Below are 26,542 nucleotides of genomic sequence, written 5' to 3'. Positions count from 1 at the left end.
ATGTTTGTTGCAAGGTTTTTTTGGTTGATTCACATGTATGTATATGTGTGAAATTGGCATGTAATTTTCATTACTTTTATTCTCCTTGTTTGGTTTTGATACCAGTTTACTTGCTTCAGAAAATGAGCTAAATGGTATTCCCTCTTTTGTAATTCCTTAGAAGAATTTGGGTAAATCAAATTGAATATTTGGTAGAATTCACTGTAAAACTACCTGTGTTTCCTTGATATGTATTTAGGAGTGTAATTGCTGAGTCATATGGTAATTATGTTAAGCATTTTGAGTAACTACCAAATTGTTTTCCAAACTTAATGCACCATTTTACAATCCCATCAACAGTGTAAGAGGGTTCCAATTTTATCCACATCTTTATCAACACTTGTTATTGTCTCATTTATTTTAGCTATCCTAGAAGGTGTGAAGTAATATTTCACTGTGGTTTTGATTTGCATTTCCCTAATGACTGATAATATTGAACGTCTTTTCATGTGTTCATTGGCCATTTGTTACTGAGGTTTTTTTTTAATTATTAAGTTATAAGAGTACTGTATATATTCTATATACAAGTCCCTTATCAAATGTATGGTTTGTAAGTATTTTCTTTATGTTCAGTATATTCCATTCTGTGAATTATATTTTCATATTCTTGATGATGTCCTTTGAAACATGAAAGTTTTAAATTTTGGTAAATTCTGTTTTGTCTAATTTCTTTGGTCACTTGTGCTTATAGTGTTAAATCTGTGAAACCATTGGCTAATCCACAGTCACAAGTATTTACTCCTATGTTTTATTCTAAGAGTTTTATAGTTTTAGGTCTTACATTAGGTATTTGTTCCATTTTGAGTTAATGTTTAAATCTGGTGTGAGATATGGGTTCAGTTTCATCTTCCACATGTGGGTGTCCATTTGTTGGAGATAATAGTTTTGTCCACCAAACTGTCTTGATACTGTTGTCAAAGAAATTGACCATAAATAGAAGGGTTTATTTCTGGACCCTTAATCCTTAATAGACCCTTAATCTCTATTCCATACATTTATCCTTATGCCAGTACCACACTGTCTTGATTTCTGTAGATTGATAGTAAATTTTGAAATATGGAAGGATGAATCCTGTAACTTTGTTGTTCTTTTAGAAGATTAGTTTGACTATTCTTGGTCCCTTGTGTTTCCATATGACATTTAGGATCAACTTGTGATTATGTGGAAAAAAATTGCCAGCTGAGATTTTAATAGGAATTGTTTTGAATTTATAGATAAATTCGGGGAATATTACCATCATAGCAATACTAAGTTTTCTGACCCATAAGCATGAGATTTATTTTCATGTATTTAGATCTTTAATCTCAGTGTTTGTAGATTTCAGTGTACAAACCTTGCATATATTCAGTTACATATATTCCTAAGAATTTTATTCTTTTTAATGCTATTGTAAGTGAAAATGTTTTCTTCATTTCACTTTTGGATTGCTCATTACTAGCATATAGAAATACAATTGATTTTTACATGTTGACCTTATATCTTACAACCCTGTTGAATTCATTTATAAGTTCTAATAGTTTTTTTGTGGGTCCTTAGGATTTTCTATAAACAAGATAATGTCATTTGTCAACAGAGATAACTTCTTTTTTTTAGTTTTGAGTTTTCATTTTCTTGGCTAATTGGTTTCTTGGCTAATTGTTTGGTTTCTTTTATTTCATTTTCTTGGCTAATTGTTTGGTTTCTTGTCGAGAGTTCTAGCCAAGTATATTTTCTAGGTGATTGTCTATTTCACTTCAAAGTTGAAATTTATTAGTATAAAATTGTTCATCGTAGTCTGTTATCTAAAATCTGTGCTCTGTCTATAGTAATAAAGGCTCTTTGGTTCATTCCTAATGCTATTTATAACTTCTGCATTCTTTTCTTACATTTTCTTCTATATGAGATGTGCATTTTTAAAATTCTTTTTAAACTTTTTGAAATACAATACACATCTAAAAAAGTATGCAGATAACAACTATAGAGGTGAATGGATTTTCACAAACTGAATACAGTTACGAAGTCAGCACCCAGATTTAGAGACAGAAAATTATCAGCACCTCAGATATTCCCAGTATGCCCTCTTCCAGTGACTCCCTGCCCCCTCACCCCACAGGATGGCCCATCTTGATTTGTAAATATGGAAATTAGTTAAAATTATTTGTCTACTTTATGTAAATGACATAATGCACTCTTGAGTCTAGCTTATCTCAGTTGACATTATCTGGTGATACTTATTTTGTGTGCAGTTATGGATCACTCATTCTCACTAAATAGTCATCCATTATATAAATAAACTATAACATTTAAGTTTTCTATTCCTAACAGGCATTTGGTAGTTTCCAGTCATGGGCTATTATGATGGGATAAATGTACATACACATTTCTTTTGGGTGTATATACCTAGAAGTGAAATTGCTGGATCCATGGAGTATACATGTGCCAACTTTAGGATATATTGCCAAACATATTTCCAAAGTGGTGGTACCAATTTACATACCCATCAGTCATGTGTTAGAGCTCCATTTTCTCCATACCCTCAACCAACCCTTGGTATTTTTGTCTTTTTCTTTTTAGTTATTCTGGTAAACATATAATCAGACATGTATTTATTTTCAAAGTATTTAAAAATATTGGGTTATTTCACCTACTTTTTAATGGTGATTTCTAAGTTAGTTGCATTTTGAACAGAGAATATGGTCTACATAATAGATTGCCATCTTTTATGGCTATGGATTGCTCGTGGCCTTGTGCACATGGCAGTTTCATAAATATCCACATGTGCTGGAGAAGAAAGTGTTCTCTAAATGTTTGAATGTCTAGTTCTATATATGGTGGTTGGATCTGAGCTTCTTAATATTGTTGTTTAAATTGTATCCTTACTACTTTTCATGTACTTTACTTACCAATTATTTAGAACATTATGTTAAAAATCTTCCATTCTGATAGATTTAATTTTCTTTGTATATCTGTTAACTCATGTTTTTTATATATTTTCAGGCTTGTGTTTTTACATGTAGAGAAGTCTAAAACTGCTCTTTCTTCCTCATGAATTGAACCATTTGGTGGTGTTTTGTGTCCTTCTTTAAATTTAATGCTTTTTGCTCTAAAGAATAGTGTGTCTGATATTAACCTAATTACTTTCTTTTGGTTATCATTGTCCTATATTTCCCTTGCATAGCATTGGATTAAATAAACTACAGACATACCTCAGAGATATTGTGGATTTGGTTTCAGACCACCACAATCAAGCAAATACCACAATAAAGAGAGTCAAAGAACTTCTTTTGTTTCTCTGTTATGTGAACATTATACTGTAATCTATTAACTTTACAATAGCATTAGGTCTAAAAAACAATGAGTATACTTTCATTTAAAAATACTTTATTGGTAAAAAATGCTGACCTTTAAGCTTTCCGTGAGCCGTAATCTTTTAGCTGGCGGAGGGTCCCGCCTTGATGCTGACGGCTGCTGACTGATCAGGGTGGTGGTTGCTGGAGGCTGGGGTGGCTGCGGCAATTTCTTAAACTAAGACAACAGTGAAGTTTGCCACATCAGTTCACTCTTCCTTTCACAGATAATTTCCTTGTAGCCTGTTACGCTGTTTAAGAGCATTTTACCCTTAATGGACTGCTTTCAAAACTGGAGTCAGTCCTCTCAAACCTGGCTGCTACTCTATCTACTAAATTTATGTAATGTTCTAAATCCTTTGTTGTCCTTTCGATAGTCATCATAGCATCTTCACCAGGAATAGATTCCCTCTCCAGAAACCATTTTCTTTGCTCATCCATTAAGAAGCAGTTCATGCATTAAAGTTTTATTATGAGATTGTAGCAATTCAGCCACATCTTCGGACTCCACTAGTCACTGTAGTTCTCTCCTGTTGCCATCACATCTGCTGTTACTTCCTCCACTTATCCGCAGTAATGCTACATTTGAACAAGGATGTGAAACAGGCCAGGAAGTAAACTATGTACATATCCAGGGAAGAACATACCAGACAGAAGGAACAGCAAATACAAAGATATTAAAGCAGAAACATGACTGATGTGTTCAAAGAAGAGCAAGGAAACCAGAGTGCCTGGAGTGCTCTGAGTAAGCAAGAGGGTGGTTGGAGACAAGGTGTTGGACTGGATTATATAGGACCTCAGAGACTCCTGTAAGGACTTTGGTTTTCACTGTAATTTGGGCATCCATTGGGAGATTTTAAGCAAAGGGCCACATGATCTGATACAGGTTTTTGAAGGACCATTCTGGCTAACCATGTTGAAAATAAACTATAAGGGGCAAGCATCAAAGCAGGGAGATGTGATAGGAGGCCATTGCAGTACTCAAGATGAGGTGATGGTGGTTTAAACCTAGGACACAGTAGAGGTTGTGAGAACTGGCTAGATTCCAGATATATTTTGAAGCTAGAACCAACAGGAACTTCTAACAGACTGGATGTTGCTTAGGCAAGAAAAGTAAATCAAGGATAATTCTAAGTTTTTTGGTTTGAGCAACTGGAAGAATGAAGTTTCCATTAATAATGCTATTGAAGAACTTGAATATCATTTCACATAGTGTCTTCTTTATAAGGACTTTGAAATTTATCTTGAGTCTTAGTATTGGAAATAGTTGTGCTTCTCTCAAGAACTTGCTTTGTTTGAATCTTTGTTAGTATCTGCTGGAGGTTGTGATTACAGTAACTGCTAGAAGATGTAGAGCCACATTTGTGTCCCTTGTAGCAAGGGAATGGATATCATTAGTATATGTATTTTTTTATTGGTTTCACATTTGGCTTTGTTTTTATCTTTTCTCACCACTTCTAATTTCTCTTATATATTATATATCCTAATATACCTCTTCAAAATCTTTTTTAGAACAGGACAGTTTGAATAATAAAAGCAAATTGTTTGCCTTATATGCCACCAAAATGAAAATGTGGGGGGTAGCATAAATTTTTTTTAATTAAGCTAAGAGTAACAACATCTTGAAATAAAAATAAACATATATATGTATATATATATACATATATATATTTAACATACCTAATACACACACACACACACATATGTGTATGTGTGTGTGTGTGTGTGTGTATTTGAGTACCTGCCGAGTTCCTACAACTTTGTACCATCCATTCAACAATGTTCAGTGAGTATCCATGTGTCATGGTGTAGGCACTTGATACATCAGTTAATAAAGAATCCTGTTGTCAGGGAATATATATTTTAGTGGCGGAGATACTAACAAAAAATAGCACATGTAGTAGATTAGTAAGTTATATAGTATATTAGAAGATAGTACTGACTACAGGAGGAAAAAAAATAAAGCATAGTAAAGGAGACTGGAGGTAAAGAGAACGTGGTGGGTGGGCTGGGGCATGGAAGTTACAGAATTAAATGAAGTGGTCTGGATGGCCCACACTGAGAAGATGACATTGGAGCAGAGGCTTGAAAGAGTGAGGGCGTGAGTTATGTGCCATTCTGAAGGAACAACATCCCATCAGAGGGAATAATAGCAAGCAAAAGTCCTAAGGCAGGAGTATGCCTGGCATGTTTAAGGACCAGCACGGTGGCCAGTATTAAGATGAATGAGTTGAGAAGACAAGGTCAGGGAGGTGAAAGGGTTAGAAGACAAATCTCATAGGGCCTTGTACACTGTTGTTAGGACTTGAGCTTTTTCTCTGAGTGAAAATGGGCACCATTACTGCAAGGGTTCACCGTATGAGTGGAATGATCTGACTTGCATTTTAAAAGAGTCACTCTGGCTATTATAATAGAACTTTCAGGAAAGTTGATGATTATGTCTGTGATTTTAGGTATATTACAGCTAATACTGACACAGAAGAACAGAGTTTTCCAGTCTCTAAAGCATTTAACACACGTGTGCAAGAATTAAATTTAGATGTCCTTCTTCAGAAAGCAGATAACTTACGTATGAACGAGTCGAGCAAGATGGAGAGTTTTGAACTACTTTGTGACCACAAAGAAAAGGTAGGAGACATGTTAAAATAAGATGCTCGTATAGTTTTGATTTTTTGTTTAATCTATTGTCCCACTCATATGATGACCATAGCAATTGTGTCAGTTTATACACACTTAATGACTGGTGCAAAATTATTCTGTAATATGATTAAAATGTTTTTGAAGTAAATGTAAGAGGTTATTATTAGGCCCTAAGATAATAAAAATGAGAACCAGAGAGAGGATTATACAGATTTTTTTATTTTTATTAATTCGTTGTTCTTAATAAATATTTTACAAAAGATAAAGAACATGACATACTGCTTATCTTAGAGGAGGAAAAGCTACATTTTAAGTTTTCTATTTTACAGTTATTAATATAACAGCCATCATTGTTTCAATCTATTTCTACTAATACCAGTGGTCATTCTTCAGTGTTAATGTCAGGCTGAACAGGGAAAGCCCATCCCTTCCTCTCCCTCCACAACCCCTCCCAAAAAAAAGGTGGGGGACAGTTTGCAGCATCCCAAGCAGCAATAAATCTTTCTTTCCCATGAACAATATAAGTCATATCTTTGAGGATACAGCAATCCTAAGCACACTTGTCTAAAATTTTTAAATCTCCAGGATTATATTTAGGTAATACAGGATTATATTTAGGTAATATGGCTGCTTTTGTGAGTACTTGTGATCTTGAATAACAGATATAATCTGAAATGCTCATTGAGGCATCATATTGATAGTAGGTAACTTAGGAAGGAAAGTAAGAAGAGGCTACCAGCACCCAGGGGGAATGCCTGTTAGTCTTCGCTTCTGGGTGCATGTGGAGCTCAGGCTTGGGTAATAGTCATTGGTTTTAAGATCCAAATGTAACACTATATTAAATCACATTTTGTAGCCATGAATAAATTCAAAATGTTATACCTATATGAATAGATGCAGTCATCTATAAATACCAGTTTACCTGCCTAATTTTTTTAAATTTCCAGCGGAAAACATTGATAGTCTGGTCAGGTTACTGACTTAACCTAAGATGTAGTTCTATCTTTTCTTTTCAGTTTAGAGATGAAATAGAGTTTATTTGGCGGTTTGCTCGTGCTTATGGAGACATGTATGAGCTGTCTACAGATACTCAAGAAAAGAAACATTATGCTAATATTGGTAAGTATTTTGTAAAAATTGAGTATCTTCAAGTGATAATTTTTATCTATATAATAAACCAGTAATGAATTTTAATACAAGCTAAAATGGCTAAAACCAATATGTTTCAATATATCTTTTTCAATATGTTGTGGTTCTGAGAAATGCACCTAGCTTAAGGACAGAAAGGATTTTTGGAAAGTATATGTCCTTTAAAGCATTTAAACATATTAGAATAGGTAACTGAAAACTCAAATTTCAGCTATTACCATTTATAAAGTCACAGAAAGATGAGACATTAAAGTGATAATGTTTGAGAAGTAATAGTAGGCAGAGGACATCTGTCTTCCGCTATAGTACTTGACCCCAATTAAAATAACCTTCCTTACTTCCTGCAGCATAGAACACCAGGTACTACAAAGAAATGACTACTCAGACTTTACTGTTTTTTCCAAATTTATCTTGATAAAATAGGGTTAGCCTTAAGTTGGTAATTGTTTACGCTGAGTGATGAGTACATGGTGGTTCATTATACTGCCCTCTATTACTTCTTTTTGCATAGTTTTGGAATTTTCCACAGTAAAAACCATCCAGAATATCCAGTCATTTATACATGTATTTCTCACCTTGACTCTCACTGAGTATCAGAACTTGTTCTTGCAAAAAAAAACCCTTAACTGCCATCTCTCTGAGCTTCCTGGTAGCAATCTGACATCAGAACATCTTTAATACTTCTTGTATTTCAAAGCTTTCTCTTTTCCAAGCTTACCTTCTCAAGAGAGCATGAGGAAGAGCAGCAAGAAGATACTGTCCTTCCAGTCTAGTTCCATCATGCTTATTTCCAAGAAGGAAATATCTCCAAACTCCTTGTACCTACATTTCTTCCTCAGCAGATTTCCTTGCCAAATGACCTCTGCACTTTAATTCTCCCTCAGTGGGAGGAGGATGAGGAATTCCCCTCTTGTTCTTTACATATTCACCATTAGCTTTGTGGGGCTGTTTTTCTGTAGCACTTCATATACAAAATGGAATTCTAGAGAACAGACTTATATTACCCTTTAGGTAAATAAAAATTTAACCAAAGAGTACAAACTGATTTATTTTCATATCTACTGGGAAAATTGCAGCTTATCCTTGTAAACCATTCCAACATTCATTAATATCATACATGCTTTCTTTTTCCTTAAGTACCTGCCCTGCATTAGAACATCTCCTGTTTTAAGAGGTAGAAACAATAGCCAGATAAATAGACATGTTCTCAGACTGTAGAGGAGCTTAAGCTTTGCGGAGGAGGTAGTGTTATTCAAATGAGCATACATTTAAAGAAACAAATGAAAATAAGTTGTGAGTAAAGAAAAATGCAGGGTGTTAAGATTGTGTCTCATAGGAGGGTATGATGGCAGGGGCTGGGGCTGGCTTAGGGAGGCTTTCCTGTGGCTGTAAGAGTTGCACAAATGTAAAATTACCCAGGATGTCTACTTTAAAATGGAGTGGGAGTTTAACTGAGTTAATGTAGGAGATGGTGAAAGAGGAGAAAAAATGGACTGGAGGAAATTTGGGGACAAGAATGGAGCACAGGGGAAATAGGATATATCCAGAAAAAGAGAAAAGTTCATAGTGTCAAAGGAAAAGGAGTGAAGCCCCAGGTGTGTTCATTCAGATATTGAAATAAAAAGAACTCCTTTTTTTTGTGCATTTAAGAAATATGTATTCAAAATTACTGTGCCTGAGATCAATGTTAAAATGAGGGGTGGAAGGAAGCAGAGGAGGGGCGTAAATATGACTAAGACATAAGGAACTCACTACTTGCGTGGAGCCACTTCCGATCCAATGTGCAGGGTGAGTGCTTGGTAAAGGAGCCGACAGACTGCGCTGGTGCCGAGAGCGGCCGCTGAGGGACATTGAAACTCAGGGAGGGAGAAATGCTGGGTGTTTCTCCTCATAAGAGCATTCTGAAATTGTTGCTGAGGGAAGACTTGGTCACTGGAGAGGGCCGAATTCTTTCATAAAACTGAAAATTCTTTCATACCATCATGCAATACATCTTTTGAAGTACTATGATTGATCATAATTTGTATTCCAAGTAAAATATGAATCTTATATCTAAAGGAACATTACTGTATTTTCCATAATTAGATGATGATCAATACAAATGTCTCAAATAGAATAAATACAATTTTGTAAAGGCAGTAGCTTTCCTTTCAAGCTTTGGCTACCTAAATGAGGCTGCAATACCAGTCTCTAACTAACCACCTTCCTTTTATATTCTCAGTGATGTGATCTTTTCTATTTTAGGCTTATGGTAGTGTACTAAAAGCTAGTTTTGTTCATTTGGCAATGTAGCTAAAATGTTGACTTAGCTTTTAATGTTTGTGCATTAAAAAGTATTAATGATTTTCAATCCTTCTTTCAAAAATTACTCTTTTAATGTATGTCCACAATGTAGTATCAGTTATTATTAAAATAGTTAACTTTTTAATTTTTTCCAGTTTTTGTAGATTTATATCCAGGGTAGTTCTCATAGATAGATAGATAGATAGAATAATAGATAGATAGATAGATAGATAGATAGAGCAAGCTACAAAGTACCACCTTAAGAAATTAACATATATGTTTTGAAATAAGATCCTTATTTATAAAGATTATCTCAACTACTTATTTAGAACAGCATTTTACAGATGATTGGATATTCTCTTCAAGGTAAAAAAAAAATGGACTGGGGAAAAATGAGGGTATAAAACAAAGCAGCACCCTTTTGAGAGAGATTTCGAATGTGGCCCAGTTTTGTTGCATTTTGATTTTTCAAGCCAACAGAAAAGGCTATATCCAAATTATTACATTATTAAAAGTCATTCTAAATCTAAGTAAAATGATATGGGAGAATTATTTATGAACTGAGCCTGTTCATCATTGTGAAGCAAGAACTTCTCTGGGAAGCCTTCCCTTACCCCTTTAAGTAGAGTGACTGTTTCCTCTGCTATGCTCTCTTTTTTATCTTGCTGTTAGTTTTTGCATGTAATTTGTTTGTTTATACACCTGCTTCCTGCTGAACTGTGAACCCCTTGGAAGTCTAAAACTCGGTCTTATTTGACTTTCTATTCTTGGAGGCTCAAATAATGATATTTAGAAGGCACCAGGAAATGTTGGTTAATTACAAAACAATTTTTATTAACACTTTTAAAGAATGATTGAATGATTTTTCTTGGTTGAATCCCTTAGTCCAGTGAGTCTCAAACTTGAGGAATTGTCTCATTGAGACAATGAGTCTCAAACTTAAGAATCACTAGAGGCTTATTAAAACAGACTGCTGAATCCCAGAGTTTGTGGTCAAGTAAGTCACCCATGTGGCTAAAATTTGCTCTTCTAACAAGTTTCCAGGTGATGCTCTGGTCTTGGGACCATACTTTGGGAACCACTCACTGAGTTAATTCATTGATCCACCTCCCACCAGTTCACATGAAGGTACTAAGTATAAGTACATTTATCTTTCAGGAAAGACATTAGGTGAAAAAGCTATTACTAGAGCACCCATGAACGGATATTGTCACCTGTGGTAAGTATATAGAACTTAAGCAATCTTTTTAAATCCTAATATGCCATTAATAAATTATGATGGATTTTAAAAATATTATTGACTCATTTAACCTGCCTTTCACATTCACTGAAAAATATATTTAGTAGCTAGCACAGTAACTGTTTTTGTTGTGTTTACTCTCATGTTTTTTCAATATGTGTATTTTAAATATATTTAAGGTCAACTTTCATTGAAGATTTCATAAGTAAATTTACCAAGTTCAGTGACTTTGAACATGATAAATTTTAATTAAATCTAACTGAATATAACATTTTGTTTGAAAACAAACACTAAAATGGTTTCTAAACAAAATATAGAAAGAAAATTTTAAAGAATAAAAACACATCAGCCATTTTTTATACCTTGATGAGTCAAGGTATACAAAATTCCACAGATAAAAGGAGAGACATTTACAATACAAGAAAGCTCAAGCAAAGGGAGTTTAATTAGTTGGATGGATATAGGTGAATGTCCTTGGGACAAATTCTTGAGTATGTTTTGTTTGGAATCTTTTGTATGTTTCAAATTATAAAACACGTAAAAGGAGAAATATGTTTTTTATCTAACCCTTCTTTTACTTGTAGTTGCATTTTTACAGCATTTTTTTTTCTCTACAGCAATATAGGTACTTAAATGCTAGGAAGATATGATAATAAATTAATTTATGACCGTCTCAGACCTACATTTCCAGAAATATGCCCCTATTCAGGATTATTTCATTCTTCTGGAGCACTCTTAGGCAAAATCGCTCTCAAAATGGCTCCCTTTCTGCAGGTTCACATTTGTTCCACAGCAAATTGATTTTTTGCCCCAACTCAAGTGCAAACCACTTTCCCGAAACAGACCTGTTTCTTTGCTCTGCCACCAGCAGGGGGCGCGCAACTCACACTCTCATCTTAAAACTTCCCTGGGTAGGAGTCTGGTAACATTTTTTTATGTCCCCCAAATTACAAGGGACACGTGCCAAATAAGAATATATCTTTTGAAGTCCCTTAGCTTAAGATGAAATGCAAGCCTGCCCCCTGCCCTTTTACCTGAGAAGGTGGGAAGTGGAACCCAGTACCGACAATTCCATCCACAGAAGAACCTCACTCCAGGTCTCTTCCTGCCACGCGAGTCCTTTGCCTTCTTTTACATGGCCTGGTGGTGGGTGAAGGGTTAGGCCTGGCAGAGCCTGTGAATCACTTCCTGAGCGTGCCATTTAATGGGTACTAGAAGGTCTTGCTTTAGGAATTGGAGTACCTAAGAGGGTACCTAATTAAGTATTGTTCTGTGCCCTCGGTGCCCCTGCCAAAACCCTAGGAGAAGGGTAACTTTACAGTTAATATCCTGATACATATCCTTAAGATCACTTCCCCACTATCCTTGGCTATTACTTCTATAGCTAGCTTTACCTTGCCTGTCTGATTTGCAGAGTACTAATATTAGTAAAATAACATATGTGTGCATTAAGTGCTTCTGTTGGCCCAATCTCAGTAGTAGGTCATAAGCTTACCCTGATCCAGCCTCTGTTCATCCGCTTTGATACTAGAGGTGTTTGGGAGCGGCTGGCAGATTTGGATGCAGGAGCACCCACGTCCTACTGCACTCTGAGCTGCTCTGTCCCTCCTCCTCTTCCTCTTCCCCTTTTTGTGGCCTTGCGCTTCCTCCACTTCCTCTTCCTTTTCTCATACATGTGTCTGCATCCATGAAGAATCACATTAAACGTGCATTTGTTATTATTCCTCGATTTGAGGACATTTGTCAGTGTGACCTTCAAATTTTCTTAGAGAAATAGTCTGGAAACTTTGAGGGCTTTATCAGCACCTTGCAATCCATCTTGTGAGGACAGACAATGCTTAACTCTTCCTTAGTGCATTACTCAGTCTGTCCTTCACTTACCTGGCTACTTCCTCTTTGTTCAAGTTTTTTCACTTTTGTCATGAATTCTCCTTTATAACCATGGGATTTAACCCCAAAGTTAAATCTTACCAACACATGTACACACAGAGTAATGATCCAGTTGTGTTTCACATAATTTCTTACTCAGTATCAGTTTTTAATTTTAAAAAATATTAAAATCTAATCAGTTTATAAAAGTTAATAAATTCCAGTGTCCATCTTCTCTAAATTCCGAAAATGTATTGTAATGTACCTACTGAATACAAGAGTTCTTAGGATGAAAACGAGAATTCAAACTATGACTTGATAAGCAACAAGTGAAATTTCAGTTAGCTGATTACAAAATTGTAATAAAACGTCGCAAAATGTTCTTACTCTTCTGAAATCTTTTTCAGTACGTTAAGACATTTTTCTCATTCACTCAGTATAGTGTGTAGCCTACAGGCCAAATCCAACTGCCTACTTTTGTCAGTAGAGCTATATTGGAGCACGGCCATACCCATGCATTTGTGCAGAGTGATGATGTTGAGTAACGGCAGTAGAGACTCTGACCCCAGAGTCTAAGTTGATTGCTACCTGACCCTGCAGCAGAAGTTTGCAGACCCATGACTTACAGGGGTATGTAGTGGTTCATAAGCCTTCAGTTTGAAATAAAAGGGGCAATAATTATCATAAAAAATGAACACTGAGGGAATAATTGAAAAACAAATACATTTTAAAGACCATTTTTCATCTTAATATTTTTGAAAAAGAAATTTCTTTGTTAACTTTAAAGCTACATTTTACAATTTCTATAAAATTCTGTCATTTTTGTTTTGCTAGCCTAAAATAATTATAGAAGCAGAGAGAAAAACATCAATGGCTTTGCAGTCTGTCAGCCAAATAAACTTGACCTTAATTATAATTAATGTCTTACATGTTCCTTGTGTTCTACCATTCACAAATTATAACCACATGCCATATAGTGTGTGATTCTCAAAACAACCTGCTTTCTTTTTACAGATATGATAAGCAAGGCAGTGCATGTGGTGTGTGTGTGGTACATTGTGATGATTAGTAACCAAGGGTCACACAGTAAGTGGAAAAACAAAAACCAGATCTTCTTTTCCCATATAGTCATATTTCTTCATACATTATTCTTCCTCCACTTTGCTGAATCAAAAGCGTTGCAGGGAAACTGATGGAGTTGTTTTAGTAGTTGTTAAAATACAGAAATGTTGTCAGTTACTAAAGATATAGTCTTTACCAATGCAAAGAGAATACAGGGTTTTTGTCAAAGCAACCTCTAGAGGGAGGTAATAGACCATATTGTGAGTTAACTTTCTTCAGAGTTACCATCAACCTGAGAGCTTAAGAAATACAATTTTAAATTATTTTTTTAAAGAATAACAATATAAACAACAACACATTCACAGACATAGGTTGAACTGATTACCAGAAAAGTAGTGATAATCCTTTGGGAAAAAGCAGTCAGGTGAACTTCAAATTTATGATAACATAGGAAGATAAATAATGTTCTAGACTTCAAAGAAGCAAGACTTCAAAAAAGATTATGAAAAACATAAGACTGTAGTGACAAGTTATTTTAAAGGAAAATTTAAACATTTTATATAATGGTATCCAGAAATCATGGGCTCTTTTCTTCACTCAGAGTATCTTGGAAAGAATGGACCGAGAGAGCACTATAAACACCTAGAGATGCGCATAAGTAGTTCCGATTTTCAGAAGATAGAAGATTGGTTCCACTCCTGTAGATCAGTGAAAATAAAATCTGTTCCTTTGCTTCTCACACAGATAGTTGGGTGGTTCTGTGAATCTCTAGATGAGGAAATTCAAGTAGACCCAATGTAGATTTTTCTAAAAATGCGACATGATCTGTTTTATATTTTTCTGCTACCAGATAGAGTAGGGAAATCAAGCTGGTATATATCTGGATTTAAGCAAGACATTCAGGCATAAGGTTCTTGTGGACAAGATGTAGAAATGTTGGCAAGCTTCTGGGTTACCCATGCTGACAGAAGGATTTGAGCCTCGGTTATTCAACAGAGTAACTATTGAAATATCATTGTTAATCTGGAGATTATTCTAGGGTTCCAGGTCTGTATCTTAGAGATCAATGTATTCCACAATTTTGTCAGTGGGTGAAGATATAGAAGACATGCTTATAAAAGTTGCAAAATAACAGAAATAAGAGGAACAGGATATATGATGGATGATAATAGTAATTCAAAAGATTTTCACATGTTGAAAGAAATACTGAATGAAGTGTGAACAGGAAAAAACATGGGAGGAGGAATGGAGAAAAAAGTCAAAATGTAAGGACATTAGGGAAAAACAGATGGAAATTGAATGAAGTATGCAGTTTAGGTAATGATTTATTAGTATTGGCTCATTGTGAGAAGTATGAATACTGTATGTCAATACTGGAACAGTTGTGATAAATGTACTATAGCAACATGAGTTGTAAATAACAGAAAATTGTATATGTGTATGTGGGAACTCTGTACTGTCCTTGTAACTTTCCTGTAAATCTCAGGCTATTTTAAAATAGTAGTTTGTTTGTTTTTTTAAGTGCTAAAATTTTAAGTCCATAGCGAACTGGGGAGTTAGGGAATGTAGTAGCATGGAGTTCTGCTCCGCAATCTGGACTTTTTTGGAAGGCATGATAGAACAGAATGACAGAGAGCCTTTCAAAAGAATATGGTGCGGCTGGAAGCAAGTACAGTTTTCACAAGAGAGCTGGATGGTCTTTTACTTTTGTCTTTTTTTCTTTTTATTAAGCTTTGATTGATATATACTCTTATGAAGGTTTCACATGAAAAACACTGTGGTTACTACATTCACCCATATTATCAAGTCCCTCCCATACCCCACTGAAGTGACTGTCCATCAGCGTAGTAATGGACAGTCTTTTTCTACTGATCTTTTCTTATATGGCAAACTCCTTTGTGGGCAGAAAAAGATGGGTAACACAGTCTGATTTTAGAATTTGTGAGTAGTAGTATCTCCTCATCCAGTTACATTCTCACATCACTTTTTTTTTTTTGTATCATTAATATACAATTACATGAGCAACATTGTGGTTACTAGATTCCCCCCATTATCAAGTCCCCACCACATACCCCATTACAGTCACTGTCCATCAGCATAGTAAGATGCTATAGAATCACTACTTGTCTTCTCTGTGCTATACTGCCTTCCCCATGCCCCCCACTACATTATGTCTGCTATTCGTAATGCCCCTTTTTCCCCTTCTCCCTCCCTTCCCACCCACCCTCCCCAGTCCCTTTCCCTTTGGTAACTGTTAGTCCATTCTTGGGTTCTGTGAGCCTGCTGCTGTTTCATTCCTTCAGTTTTTGCTTTGTTCTTATATTCCACAGATGAGTGAAATCATTTGGTACTTGTCTTTCTCCACCTGGCTTTTTACACTGAGCATAGTACCCTCTGGCTCCATCCATGTTGTTGCAAATGGTAGGATTTGTTTTCTTCTTATGGCTGAATAATATTCCATTGTGTATATGTACCACCTCTTCTTTATCTATTCATCTACTGATGGACACTTAGGTTGCTTCCATTTCTTGGCTATTGTAAACAGTGCTGTGATAAACATAGGGGTGCATATGTCTTTTTTCAAACTGGGCTGCTGCATTCTTAGGGTAAATTCCTAGAAGTGGAATTCCTGGGTCAAATGGTATTTCTATTTTGAGCTTTTTGAGGAACCTCCATACTGCTTTCCACAATGGTTGAACTAATTTACATTCCCACCAGCAGTGTGGGATGGGTCTCCCTTTCTCCACATCCTCACCAACATTTGTTGTTGTTTGTGTTTTGGATGGTGGCTGTCCTAACTGATGTGAGGTGATAATCTCATTGTGGTTTTAATTTGCATTTCTCTGGTGATTAGCAATGTGGAGCATTTTTTTATGTGCCTGTTAGCCATCTGAATTTCTTCTTTGGAGAAGTGTCCGTTCAGATCCTCTGCCCATTTTTTTAATTGGATTATTTGCTTTTTGATTGTTGAGGTGCGAGAGCTCTTTGTATATTTTGGATGTCAGCCCCTTATCGGATATGTCATCTATGAATTTATTCTCCCATACTGTAGAATGTCTTTTTGTTCTACTGATGGTGTCCTTTGCTGTACAGAAGCTTTTTAGTTTGATGTAGTCCCACTTGTTCCTTTTTCCTTTTGTTTCCCTTGCCCAGGGAGATATGTTCATGAAGAAGTCGTTCATGTTTATATTCAAGAGAGTTTTGCCTCTGTTTTCTTCTAAGAGTTTTATGGTTTCATGACTTACATTCAGGTCTTTGATCCATTTAGAGTTTACTTTTGTGTATGGGGTTAGACAGTAATCCAGTTTCATTCTCTTACATGTAGCTGTCCAGTTTTGCCAACACCAGCTGTTGAAGAGGCTCTCATTTCCCCACTGTATATCCATGGCTCCTTTATCATATACTGATTGACCATATTTGCTTGGGTTAATATCTGTACTCTATTCTGTTCCACTGGTCTATGGGTCTGTTCTTGTGCCAGTACCAAATTGTCTTGATTACTGTGGCTTTGTAGTAGAGCTTGAAGTTGGGAAGCAAGATCCCCCCTATTTTATTCTTCCTTCTCAGGATTGCTTTGGCTATTCGGAGTCTTTTGGTGGTTCCATATGAATTTTTGAACTATTTGTTCCAGTTCATTGAGGAATGCTGTCAGTATTTTGATAGGGATTGCACTGAATCTGTAGATTGCTTTAGGCAGGATAGCCATTTTGACAACATTAATTCTTCCTACCCAAGAGCATGGGATGAATTTCCATTTATTAGTGTCCTCTTTAATTTCTCTTAAGCATGTCTTGTAGTTTTCAGGGTGTATGTCTTTTACTTCCTTGGTTAGGTTTATTCCTAGGTATTTTATTCTTTTTGATATAATTGTGAATGGAATTGTTTTCCTGGTTTCTCTTTCTGCTAGTTCATTGTTAGTGTATAGGGATGCAACAGATTTCTGTTGATTGATTTTGTATCCTGCAACTTTGCTGAATTCAGATATTAGTTCTAGTAGTTTTGGAGTGGATTCTTTAGGGTTTTTTGTTATGTACAGTATCATGTCATCTGCAAGCAGTGACAGTTTAACTTCTTCCTTACCAATCTGGATGCCTTCTATTTCTTTGTGTTGTCTGATTGCTGTGGCTAAGACCTCTGGTACTATGTTGAATAAATATGGGAGAGTGGGCATCCTTGTCTTATTCCCAATCTGAGAGGAAAAGCTTTCAGCTTCTCACTGTTAAGTATGATGTTGGCTTATTGGTTTGTCATATATGGCCTTTATTATGTTGAGGTATTTGCCCTCTATACTCATTTTGGTGAGAGTTTTTATCATGAATGGATGTTGAATTTTGTTGAATGCTTTTTCAGCATCTATGGAGATGATCGTGTGGTTTTTGTCCTTCTTTTTGTTGATGTGGTGGATGATGTTGATGGATTTTTGAATGTTGTACCATCCTTGCATCCCTGGGATGAATTCCACTTGATCATGATGTATGATCCTCTTGATATATTTTTGAATTCGGTTTGCTAATATTTTGTTGAGTATTTTTGCATCTATGTTCATCTGGGATATTGGTTTGTAGTTTTCTTTTTTTGTGGGGTCTTTGCCTGGTTTTGGTATTAGAGTGATGCTGACTTCATAGAATGAGTTTGGAAGTATTCCCTCCTCTTCTATTTTTTGGAAAACTTTAAGGAGAATGGGTATTATGTCTTCTCTATATGTCTGATAAAATTCAGCGGTGAATCCATCTGGTCCAGAATTTTGTCCTTGTGTAGTTTTTTTATTATCAATTCAATTTCATTGCTGGTAATTGGTCTGTTTAGATATTCTGCTTCTTCCTTGGTCAGTCTTGGAAGGTTGTATTTTTCTAGGAAGTTGTCCATTTCTTCTAGGTTTTCCAGTTTGTTAGCATATAGATTTTCATAGTAGTCTCTAATAATTCTTTGTATTTCTGTGGTGTCCGTTGTGATTTTTTTCCTTTCTCATTTCTGATTCTGTTTATGTGTGTAGATTCTCTTTTTCTCTTAATAATTCTGGCTAGGGGCTTATCAATTTTGTTTATTTTCTCAAAGAACCAGCTCTTAGTTTCATTAATTTTTTCTATTGTTTTATTCTTCTCAATTTTATTTATTTCTTCTCTGATCTTTATTATGTCCCTCCTTCTGCTCACTTTGGGCCTCGTTTGTTCTTCTTTTTCCAGTTTCAATAATTGTGACTTTAGACTATTCATTTGGGATTGTTCTTCCTTCTTTAAATAGGCCTGGATTGCTGTATACTTTTCCTCTTAGAACTGCCTTTGCTGTGTCGCACAGATGTTGGGGTTTTGTGCTGTTGTTGTCATTTGTGTCCATATATTGCTTGATCTCTATTTTAATTTGGTCATTGATCCATTGGTTATTTAGGAGCGTGTTGTTAAGCCTCCATGGGTTTGTGAGCCTTTTTGCTTTCTTTGCACAATTTATTTCTAGTTTTATACCTTTGTGATCAATCACTTTTAATGGGTTGACTTAGTCCTCTCTCCTCCTCCTGTTGTAGCAGATTTCCTTGATCATATAGAACCTGAAAATTAAGAGGTCAAAGAGGTCATAACTGAGCAGTGGACATTTTACTGATACGTCGTATGAATTATGTGATCTTTTGTTTCCAGGAATGGGCTTACTGTTCCAAACTAAGAAAATTGTTCACTTCATTTTTGTACTTGAAAGTTATGCTTGTCTGCAGTAATGCCCAAGATAAATAACACCAAAAATTACATTTTTCATTTCAGTTATGTCAATTCAAGTAAAAACTAACACCTATTCTTGAAATGAATATTTTCAGTAAATGGATATTTTGCCTCAGGCAGAAACACTCTGAAATACTCTGAAGATTGTACAAACAGGAACACTCTGAATGTGAAAAGTAATATATTCCCAATTTTTAGAGTAAGAAAATTGCCAAACAATGTATAGTTAAATAATCACATATAAATTTTGTATTACCAATGGGAAAAAAGGCAAATAATCCATGGGATACCCTAGCCTAGTAATGCAGTGTTTCCAAGGAAGGATTAAAGGATATGGGGAATTTTTTGAGAAAAGCATATTCTCAAGTTATCTTTGACTTTCTTTTTAGTCATGATACTTATTTTTATTTTCAAATGTCAAGGGAAGCCACAAAATTTTTATTATTTTTCTTTTTATTAAGGAGGAGCAGGGATCTGTTGACCGATATGTTTTTCAATTTTAATACATATGTCACTAGACTTTTTCTGAGAACCTCTTTGTGACTTTGAGATTGATGACAGTAATAACAGCAGATAACATTTCTTGAAACTCACTATGCACCAAGCACTATTCTGAGCTATTACATGTTTTAGATATTTTCCCCTCCCAGCATACATATGAAGTACATACATATGGAATTAGCATCCCCAGTTGTAGATAAGGAAACTTGCCTGATGTTGATATCAAGTATTTACTGGCAGCTATATGAATACTTCTGTTAAATATTAACGAATGCTTTAGAGATATTTTTTGAGTGTTATATTTGTGGTATTTGATTAAAAGTTCACACCATATCCACTATTTTTATCCTTTGTAGGTATGCTGTTTTGTGTGGCTATATGTCTGAGTTTGAAGGCTTACAAAACAAAATCAACTATGGACATCGCTTCAAGGTATTTTTTGACATTAAAAAAAATACCTTCATGTAGTTACATGTTCACTAACAGGTATAAATCAGATTATTCAGCATGTTATTCTCTAGGAACTTATCTTTTTTACTTAAATTACAGTTTTTAAATAGTACTGTGCTGAAAATAATAAACTATTTGGGTGATTAAAGATTAATGTTATTCTAGGTTGTGTAAGAATTCATAGGAAATGAGTATTATTCTTTCAAAGACAGAGAATTAGCCTTTTGGTCATGAGTTTGCCAATACCATAAACATGGCCAGGGCTGATTAGTTAACATTTTCTGCATGTAGATTTGGTGGGAGGAGCAGAATCCAATCTAGGACTTAAATTTACCATGATAGATGAATAAAATAAGTAATGCACATACACATGATTTGTAGTGTGCCTCTAGTTATAATAACTCAATAAATAAGCCCTCAGGGTCAATAGTCATAGGGATGGGTGAAGAGTTCTTTGCTTTCAGCTCCCTGTAACCATTCTGACAATATCAGGGAGTAATTTTTCCTATTCCACCTCTTCCTTTCCCCCATTATACCCTAATCATTTCATATTTGTAATCTTGCCTCTAAACTGATAAATATTAGCTAAGCAAGTCATGGGTAGACCAAAATGTGACACTGGATATTTGCTATTTTTATAGGGACATTGGGCTGTACATTATCTGTAGCCTTATTTAATCATAGTTACAGTTCTCATTCCAGATAAGAATAACAATTTTTAATAATTAGATTACTGATAAGGCTTAACTGTAGTAATGATAGGGATTGAGGAGGGGGATGACACAAAATTATAAAGCCCTTTGAATTTACTAAGCACAGTTCCATTCAACACTACCTGAAACTTGGGAGATGATACTTCTTTTGGATTTTCTTTCAGGAACATCTAGATAAAGCAATTGAATTTTTACCTGAAGAACCCTTTTTGTATTACCTGAAGGGAAGATACTGTTATACTGTAAGTTGAATGCTTTTATCTATAAGTCTTATTTAAATATACTGTGATTATATGATATATTTGCAGTGACTTATTATTTTGTTTTACCCCATACCTACTGTAGGGAAAATGACAAAATCATTATACACTTATGAGTTCATGACTTACACATTTTATAAGTAATATGTATATATATTTACATTATATGCAGTGTATGATTTTACAGATGTATGTATATTTTTTCCCTTCCCTGCCTTTCCATTTCCCCTCCCAGCAGTCACACTGTCTCCCTTTATGCCCAGCTGCCTACAGACAGGTGCCCTCTATCAGTGCATAACCCTCTGTTTCATTGGAGGACTTTTTCATTTATCAGAGTATAATGAGCATAAGTTATGTGCTCACTGGCCAAAAAATAAGTAAAGCACTGTCCTTGTCTTCAAGAAACTTAATTTAGAAGGGAACATGAGGCATATAGAAATAAAGAAAGCTGGCAAATCTAAGACCCAGGATCTTAAATGACATTAGTTTATGGAAAATTAACAGAATTTGAAAATATATTTTTAAAAGATGCATGAAAAATTGTCATGAAGAGAAATGTTATTTATGAATGAGAAAATTAGAATAGGCAATAGAAGAAGCTTTTCAGTTGAGGCTTGAAGAGGATTATGGATGAAGAAGGAAGCTTGCTTTTTTTTTTTTTTTGTTATCATTAATCTACAATTACATGAGGAACATTACGTTTACTAGACTCCCTCCATCACCAAGTTCCCCTCACACACCCCATTACAGTCACTGTCCATCAGCATAGTAAGATGCTGTAGAATCACTACTTGTCTTCTCTGTGTTGTACAGCCCTCCCCGTGCCCCCCGACTACATTATGTCTGCTATTTGTAATGCCGCCTTATCCCTCCCTTCACACCCATCCTCCCCAGTCCCTTTCCCTTTGGTAACTGTTAGTCCATTCTTGGGTTCTGTGAGCCTGCTGCTCTTTTGTTCCTTCAGTTTTTTCTTTGTTCTCACACTCTATAGATTAGTGAAATCATTTGGTACTTGTCTTTCTCCACCTGGCTTATTTCACTGAGCATAATACCCTCTAGCTCCATCCATGTTGTTGCAAATGGTAGGATTTGTTTTCTTCTTATGGCTGAATAATATTCCATTGTGTATATGTACCACATCTTCTTTATCCATTCATCTACTGATGGACACTTAGGTTGCTTCCATTTCTTGGCTATTGTAAACAGTGCTGTGATAAACATAGGGATGTATATGTCCTTTTCAAACTGGGCTGCTGCATTCTTAGGGTAAATTCCTAGGAGTGGAATTCCTGGGTCAAATGGTATTTCTATTTTGAGTATTTTGAGGAACCTCCATACTGCTTTCCACAATGGTTGAACTAATTTACATTCCCACCAGCAGTGTGGGAGGGTTCCCCTTTCTCCACAACCTCTCCAACATTTGTTGTTGTTTGTCTTTTGGATGGTGTCAATCCTTACTGGTGTGAGGTGATAATCTCATTGTGGTTTTATTTTGCATTTCTCTGATGATTAGCGATGTGAGGCATCTTTTCATGTGTCTGTTGGCTATCTGAATTTCTTCTTTGGAGAACTGTCTATTGAGCTCCTCTGAGCATTTTTTAATAGGATTGTTTGCTTTTTGTTTGTTAAGGTGCATGAGCTCTTTATATATTTTGGATGTCAACCATTTATCAGATCTGTCGTTTATGAATATATTCTCCCATACTATAGGGTGCCTTTTTGTTCTATTGATGGTGTCCTTTGCTGTACAGAAGCTTTTCAGCTTGATATAGTCCCACTTGTTCATTTTTGCTTTTGTTTCCCTTGCCCAGGGAGATATATTCATGAAGAAGTTGCTCATGTTTATGTCCAAGGGCTTTTTTCCCTATGTCTTTTTCTAAGAGTTTTATGTTTTCATGACTTACATTCAGGTCTTTGATCCATTTAGAGTTTACTTTTGTGTATGGGGTTAGACAATAATCCAGTTTCATTCTATTAAATGTAGCTGTCCAGTTTTGCCAACACCAGCTGTTGAAGAGGCTGTCATTTCCCCATTGTATGTCCATGGCTCCTTTATCGTATATTAGTTGACCATATATGTTTGGGTTAATATCTGTACTCTATTCTGTTCCACTGGTCTGTGGGTCTGTTCTTGTGCCAGTACCAAGTTGTTTTGATTACTGTGGCTTTGTAGTAGAGCTTGAGTTGGGAAGAAAGATCCCCCCTGTTTTATTCTTCCTTCTCAGGATTGCTTTGGCTACTTGGGGTCTTTTGTGGTTCCATATGAATTTTTGAACTATTTGTTCCAGTTCGTTGAAGAATGCTGTTGGTATTTTGATAGGGATTGCATGGAATCTGTAGATTGCTTTAGGCAGGATGGCCATTTTGACAATATTAATTCTTCCTAGCCAAGAGCATGGGATGAGTTTCCATTTGTTAGTTTCCTCTTTAATTTCTCTTAAGAGTGTCTTGTAGTTTTCAGGGTATACGTCTTTTACTTCCTTGGTTAGGTTTATTCCTAGGTATTTTATTCTTTTTTATATAACTGTGAATGGAATTGTTTTCCTGGTTTCTCTTTCTGCTAGTTCATTGTTAGTGTATAGGAATGCAACAGATTTCTGTGTATTTATTTTGTATCCTGCAACTTTGCTGAATTCAGATATTAGTTCTAGTAGTTTTAGAGTGGAGTCTTTAGGGTTTTTTATGTACAATATCATGTCATCTGCAAATACAGTTTCACTTCTTCTTTACCACTCCGGATGCCATATATTTCTTTGTTTTGTTTGATTGCTGTGGCTAGGACCTCCAGTACTATGTTGAATAACAGTGGGGAGCGTGGGCATCCCTGTCTTGTTCTCAATCTTAGAGGAAAAGCTTTCAGTTTCTCACTGTTACATATGATGTTCGCTGTGGGTTTGTCATATATGGCCTTTATTATGTTGAGGTTCTGCCCTCTATACTCATTTTGTTGAGAGTTTTTGTCATGAATGGATGTTGAATTTTGTTGAATGCTTTTTTCAGCATCTATGAAGATGATCAAGAGTTTTTTGTCCTTTTTGTTTATGTGGTGGATGATGTTGATGGATTTTTGAATGTTGTACCATCCTTGCAGCCCTGAAATGAATCCCACTTGGTCATGGTGTATGATCCTCTTGATGTATTTTTGAATTTGGTTTGCTAATATTTTGTTGAGTATTTTTGCATCAATGTTCATCAGGGATATTGTTCTGTAATTTTGTTTTTTTGTGGGGTCTTTGCCTGGTTTTGGTATTAGAGTGATGCTGACTTCATAGAATGAGTTTGGAAGTATTCCCTCCTCTTCTATTTTTTGGAAAACTTTAAGGAGAATGGGTATTATGTCTTCTCTATATGTCTGATAAAATTCAGCGGTGAATCCATCTGGTCCAGAATTTTGTCCTTGTGTAGTTTTTTTATTATCAATTCAATTTCATTGCTGGTAATTGGTCTGTTTAGATATTCTGCTTCTTCCTTGGTCAGTCTTGGAAGGTTGTATTTTTCTAGGAAGTTGTCCATTTCTTCTAGGTTTTCCAGTTTGTTAGCATATAGATTTTCATAGTAGTCTCTAATAATTCTTTGTATTTCTGTGGTGTCCGTTGTGATTTTTTTCCTTTCTCATTTCTGATTCTGTTTATGTGTGTAGATTCTCTTTTTCTCTTAATAATTCTGGCTAGGGGCTTATCAATTTTGTTTATTTTCTCAAAGAACCAGCTCTTGGTTTCATTGAATTTTTCTATTGTTTTATTCTTCTCAATTTTATTTATTTCTTCTCTGATCTTTATTATGTCCCTCCTTCTGCTCACTTTGGGCCTCATTTGTTCTTCTTTTTCCAGTTTCAATAATTGTGACTTTAGACTATTCATTTGGGATTGTTCTTCCTTCTTTAAATAGGCCTGGATTGCTGTATACTTTCCTCTTAGAACTGCCTTTGCTGCGTCGCACAGATGTTGGGGTTTTGTGCTGTTGTTGTCATTTGTGCCCATATATTGCTTGATCTCTATTTTAATTTGGTCATTGATCCATTGGTTATTTAGGAGTGTGTTGTTAAGCCTCCATGTGTTTGTGAGTCTTTTTGCTTTCTTTGTATAATTTATTTCTAGTTTTATACCTTTGTGGTCTGAGAATTTGGTTTGTAGAATTTCAATCTTTTTGAATTTACTGAGGCCCTTTTTGTGGCCTAGTATGTGGTCTACTCTGGAAAATGTTCCATGTTCACTTGAGAAGAATGTGCATCCTGCTGCTTTTGGGTATAGAGTTCTGTAGATGTCTGTTAGGTCATCTGTTCCAGTGTGTTGTTCAGTGCCTCTGTGTCTTTACTTATTTTCTGTCTGGTGGATCTGTCCTTTGGAGTGAGTGCTGTGTTGAAGTCTCCTAGAATGAATGCATTGCATTCTATTTCCTCCTTTAATTCTGTTAGTATTTGTTTCACATATGTTGGTGCTCCTGTATTGGGTGCATATATATATATATATATAATGGTTATAGCCTCTTGTTGGACTGACCCCTTTATCATTATGTAATGTCCTTCTTTATCTCTTGTTACTTTCTTTGTTTTGAAGTCTGTTTTGTCTGGTACAAGTACTGCAACACCTGCTTTTTTCTTCCTATTGTTTGCATGAAATGTCTTTTTTCATCCCTTGACTTTTAGTCTGTGTATGTCTTTGGATTTGAGGTGAGTCTCTTGTAAGCAGCATATAGATGGGTCTTGCTTTTTTATCCATTTTATTTTACTCTGTGTCTTTTGATTGGTGCATTCAGTCCATTTACATTTAGGGTGATTATTGATAGATACGTACTTATTTTCATTGCAGGCTTTAGATTTGTGGTTACCAAAGGTTCAAGGGTAGCTTCTTTACTATCTAACCATCTAACTTAACTGTCTTATTAAGCTATTATAAACACAATCTGATGATTCTTTATTTCTCTTCCTGCTTATTCCTCCTCCTCCATTCTTTATAGATTAGATGTTTTATTCTGTATTCTTTTGTGTTTCCTTTTATGGCTTTTGTGAATAGTTGATTTTATTTTTTGCCTCTAGTTAGCATTTAGTTGATCTGCTTTCTTTGCTTTGATTTTATTTTCCCTGGTGACATCTATTTAGCCTTAGGAGTGCTTCCATCTAGTGAAGTCCCTTTAAAATATCCTATAGAGGTGGTTTGTGGGAGGCAAATTCCCTCAACTTTTGCTTGTCTGGGAATTGTTTAATCCCTCCTTCATATTTAAATGATAATCATGCTGGATACAGTATTCTTGGTTCAAGGCCTTTCTGTTTTATTGCATTAAATATATCATGCCATTCTCTTCT

At 35.4% G+C, this 26,542-nt stretch overlaps 1 protein-coding gene across 2 annotated transcripts in view; it reads left to right on the top strand.

Moving 5' to 3' along the window:
- LOC118935398 (regulator of microtubule dynamics protein 2) overlaps window positions 1-26,542 on the top strand; it is a 122,055-nt gene that overhangs the window by 43,603 nt on the left and 51,910 nt on the right. For both annotated transcript variants that reach the window (XM_057497280.1, XM_036931629.2), the window contains exons 3-7: window positions 5,819-5,993; window positions 7,022-7,124; window positions 10,596-10,656; window positions 20,174-20,249; window positions 21,145-21,222. In XM_057497280.1, the coding sequence (XP_057353263.1) occupies window positions 5,819-5,993; window positions 7,022-7,124; window positions 10,596-10,656; window positions 20,174-20,249; window positions 21,145-21,222 (493 nt within the window). The remainder of the gene's footprint in view (window positions 1-5,818; window positions 5,994-7,021; window positions 7,125-10,595; window positions 10,657-20,173; window positions 20,250-21,144; window positions 21,223-26,542) is intronic.

The sequence above is a fragment of the Manis pentadactyla genome, chromosome 2 (assembly GCF_030020395.1).
Source record: "Manis pentadactyla isolate mManPen7 chromosome 2, mManPen7.hap1, whole genome shotgun sequence".
NCBI lineage: Eukaryota > Metazoa > Chordata > Mammalia > Pholidota > Manidae > Manis > Manis pentadactyla.
Note: the sequence above shows the minus strand (reverse complement) of the source record. Positions and strands in the feature narration are given on the sequence as shown.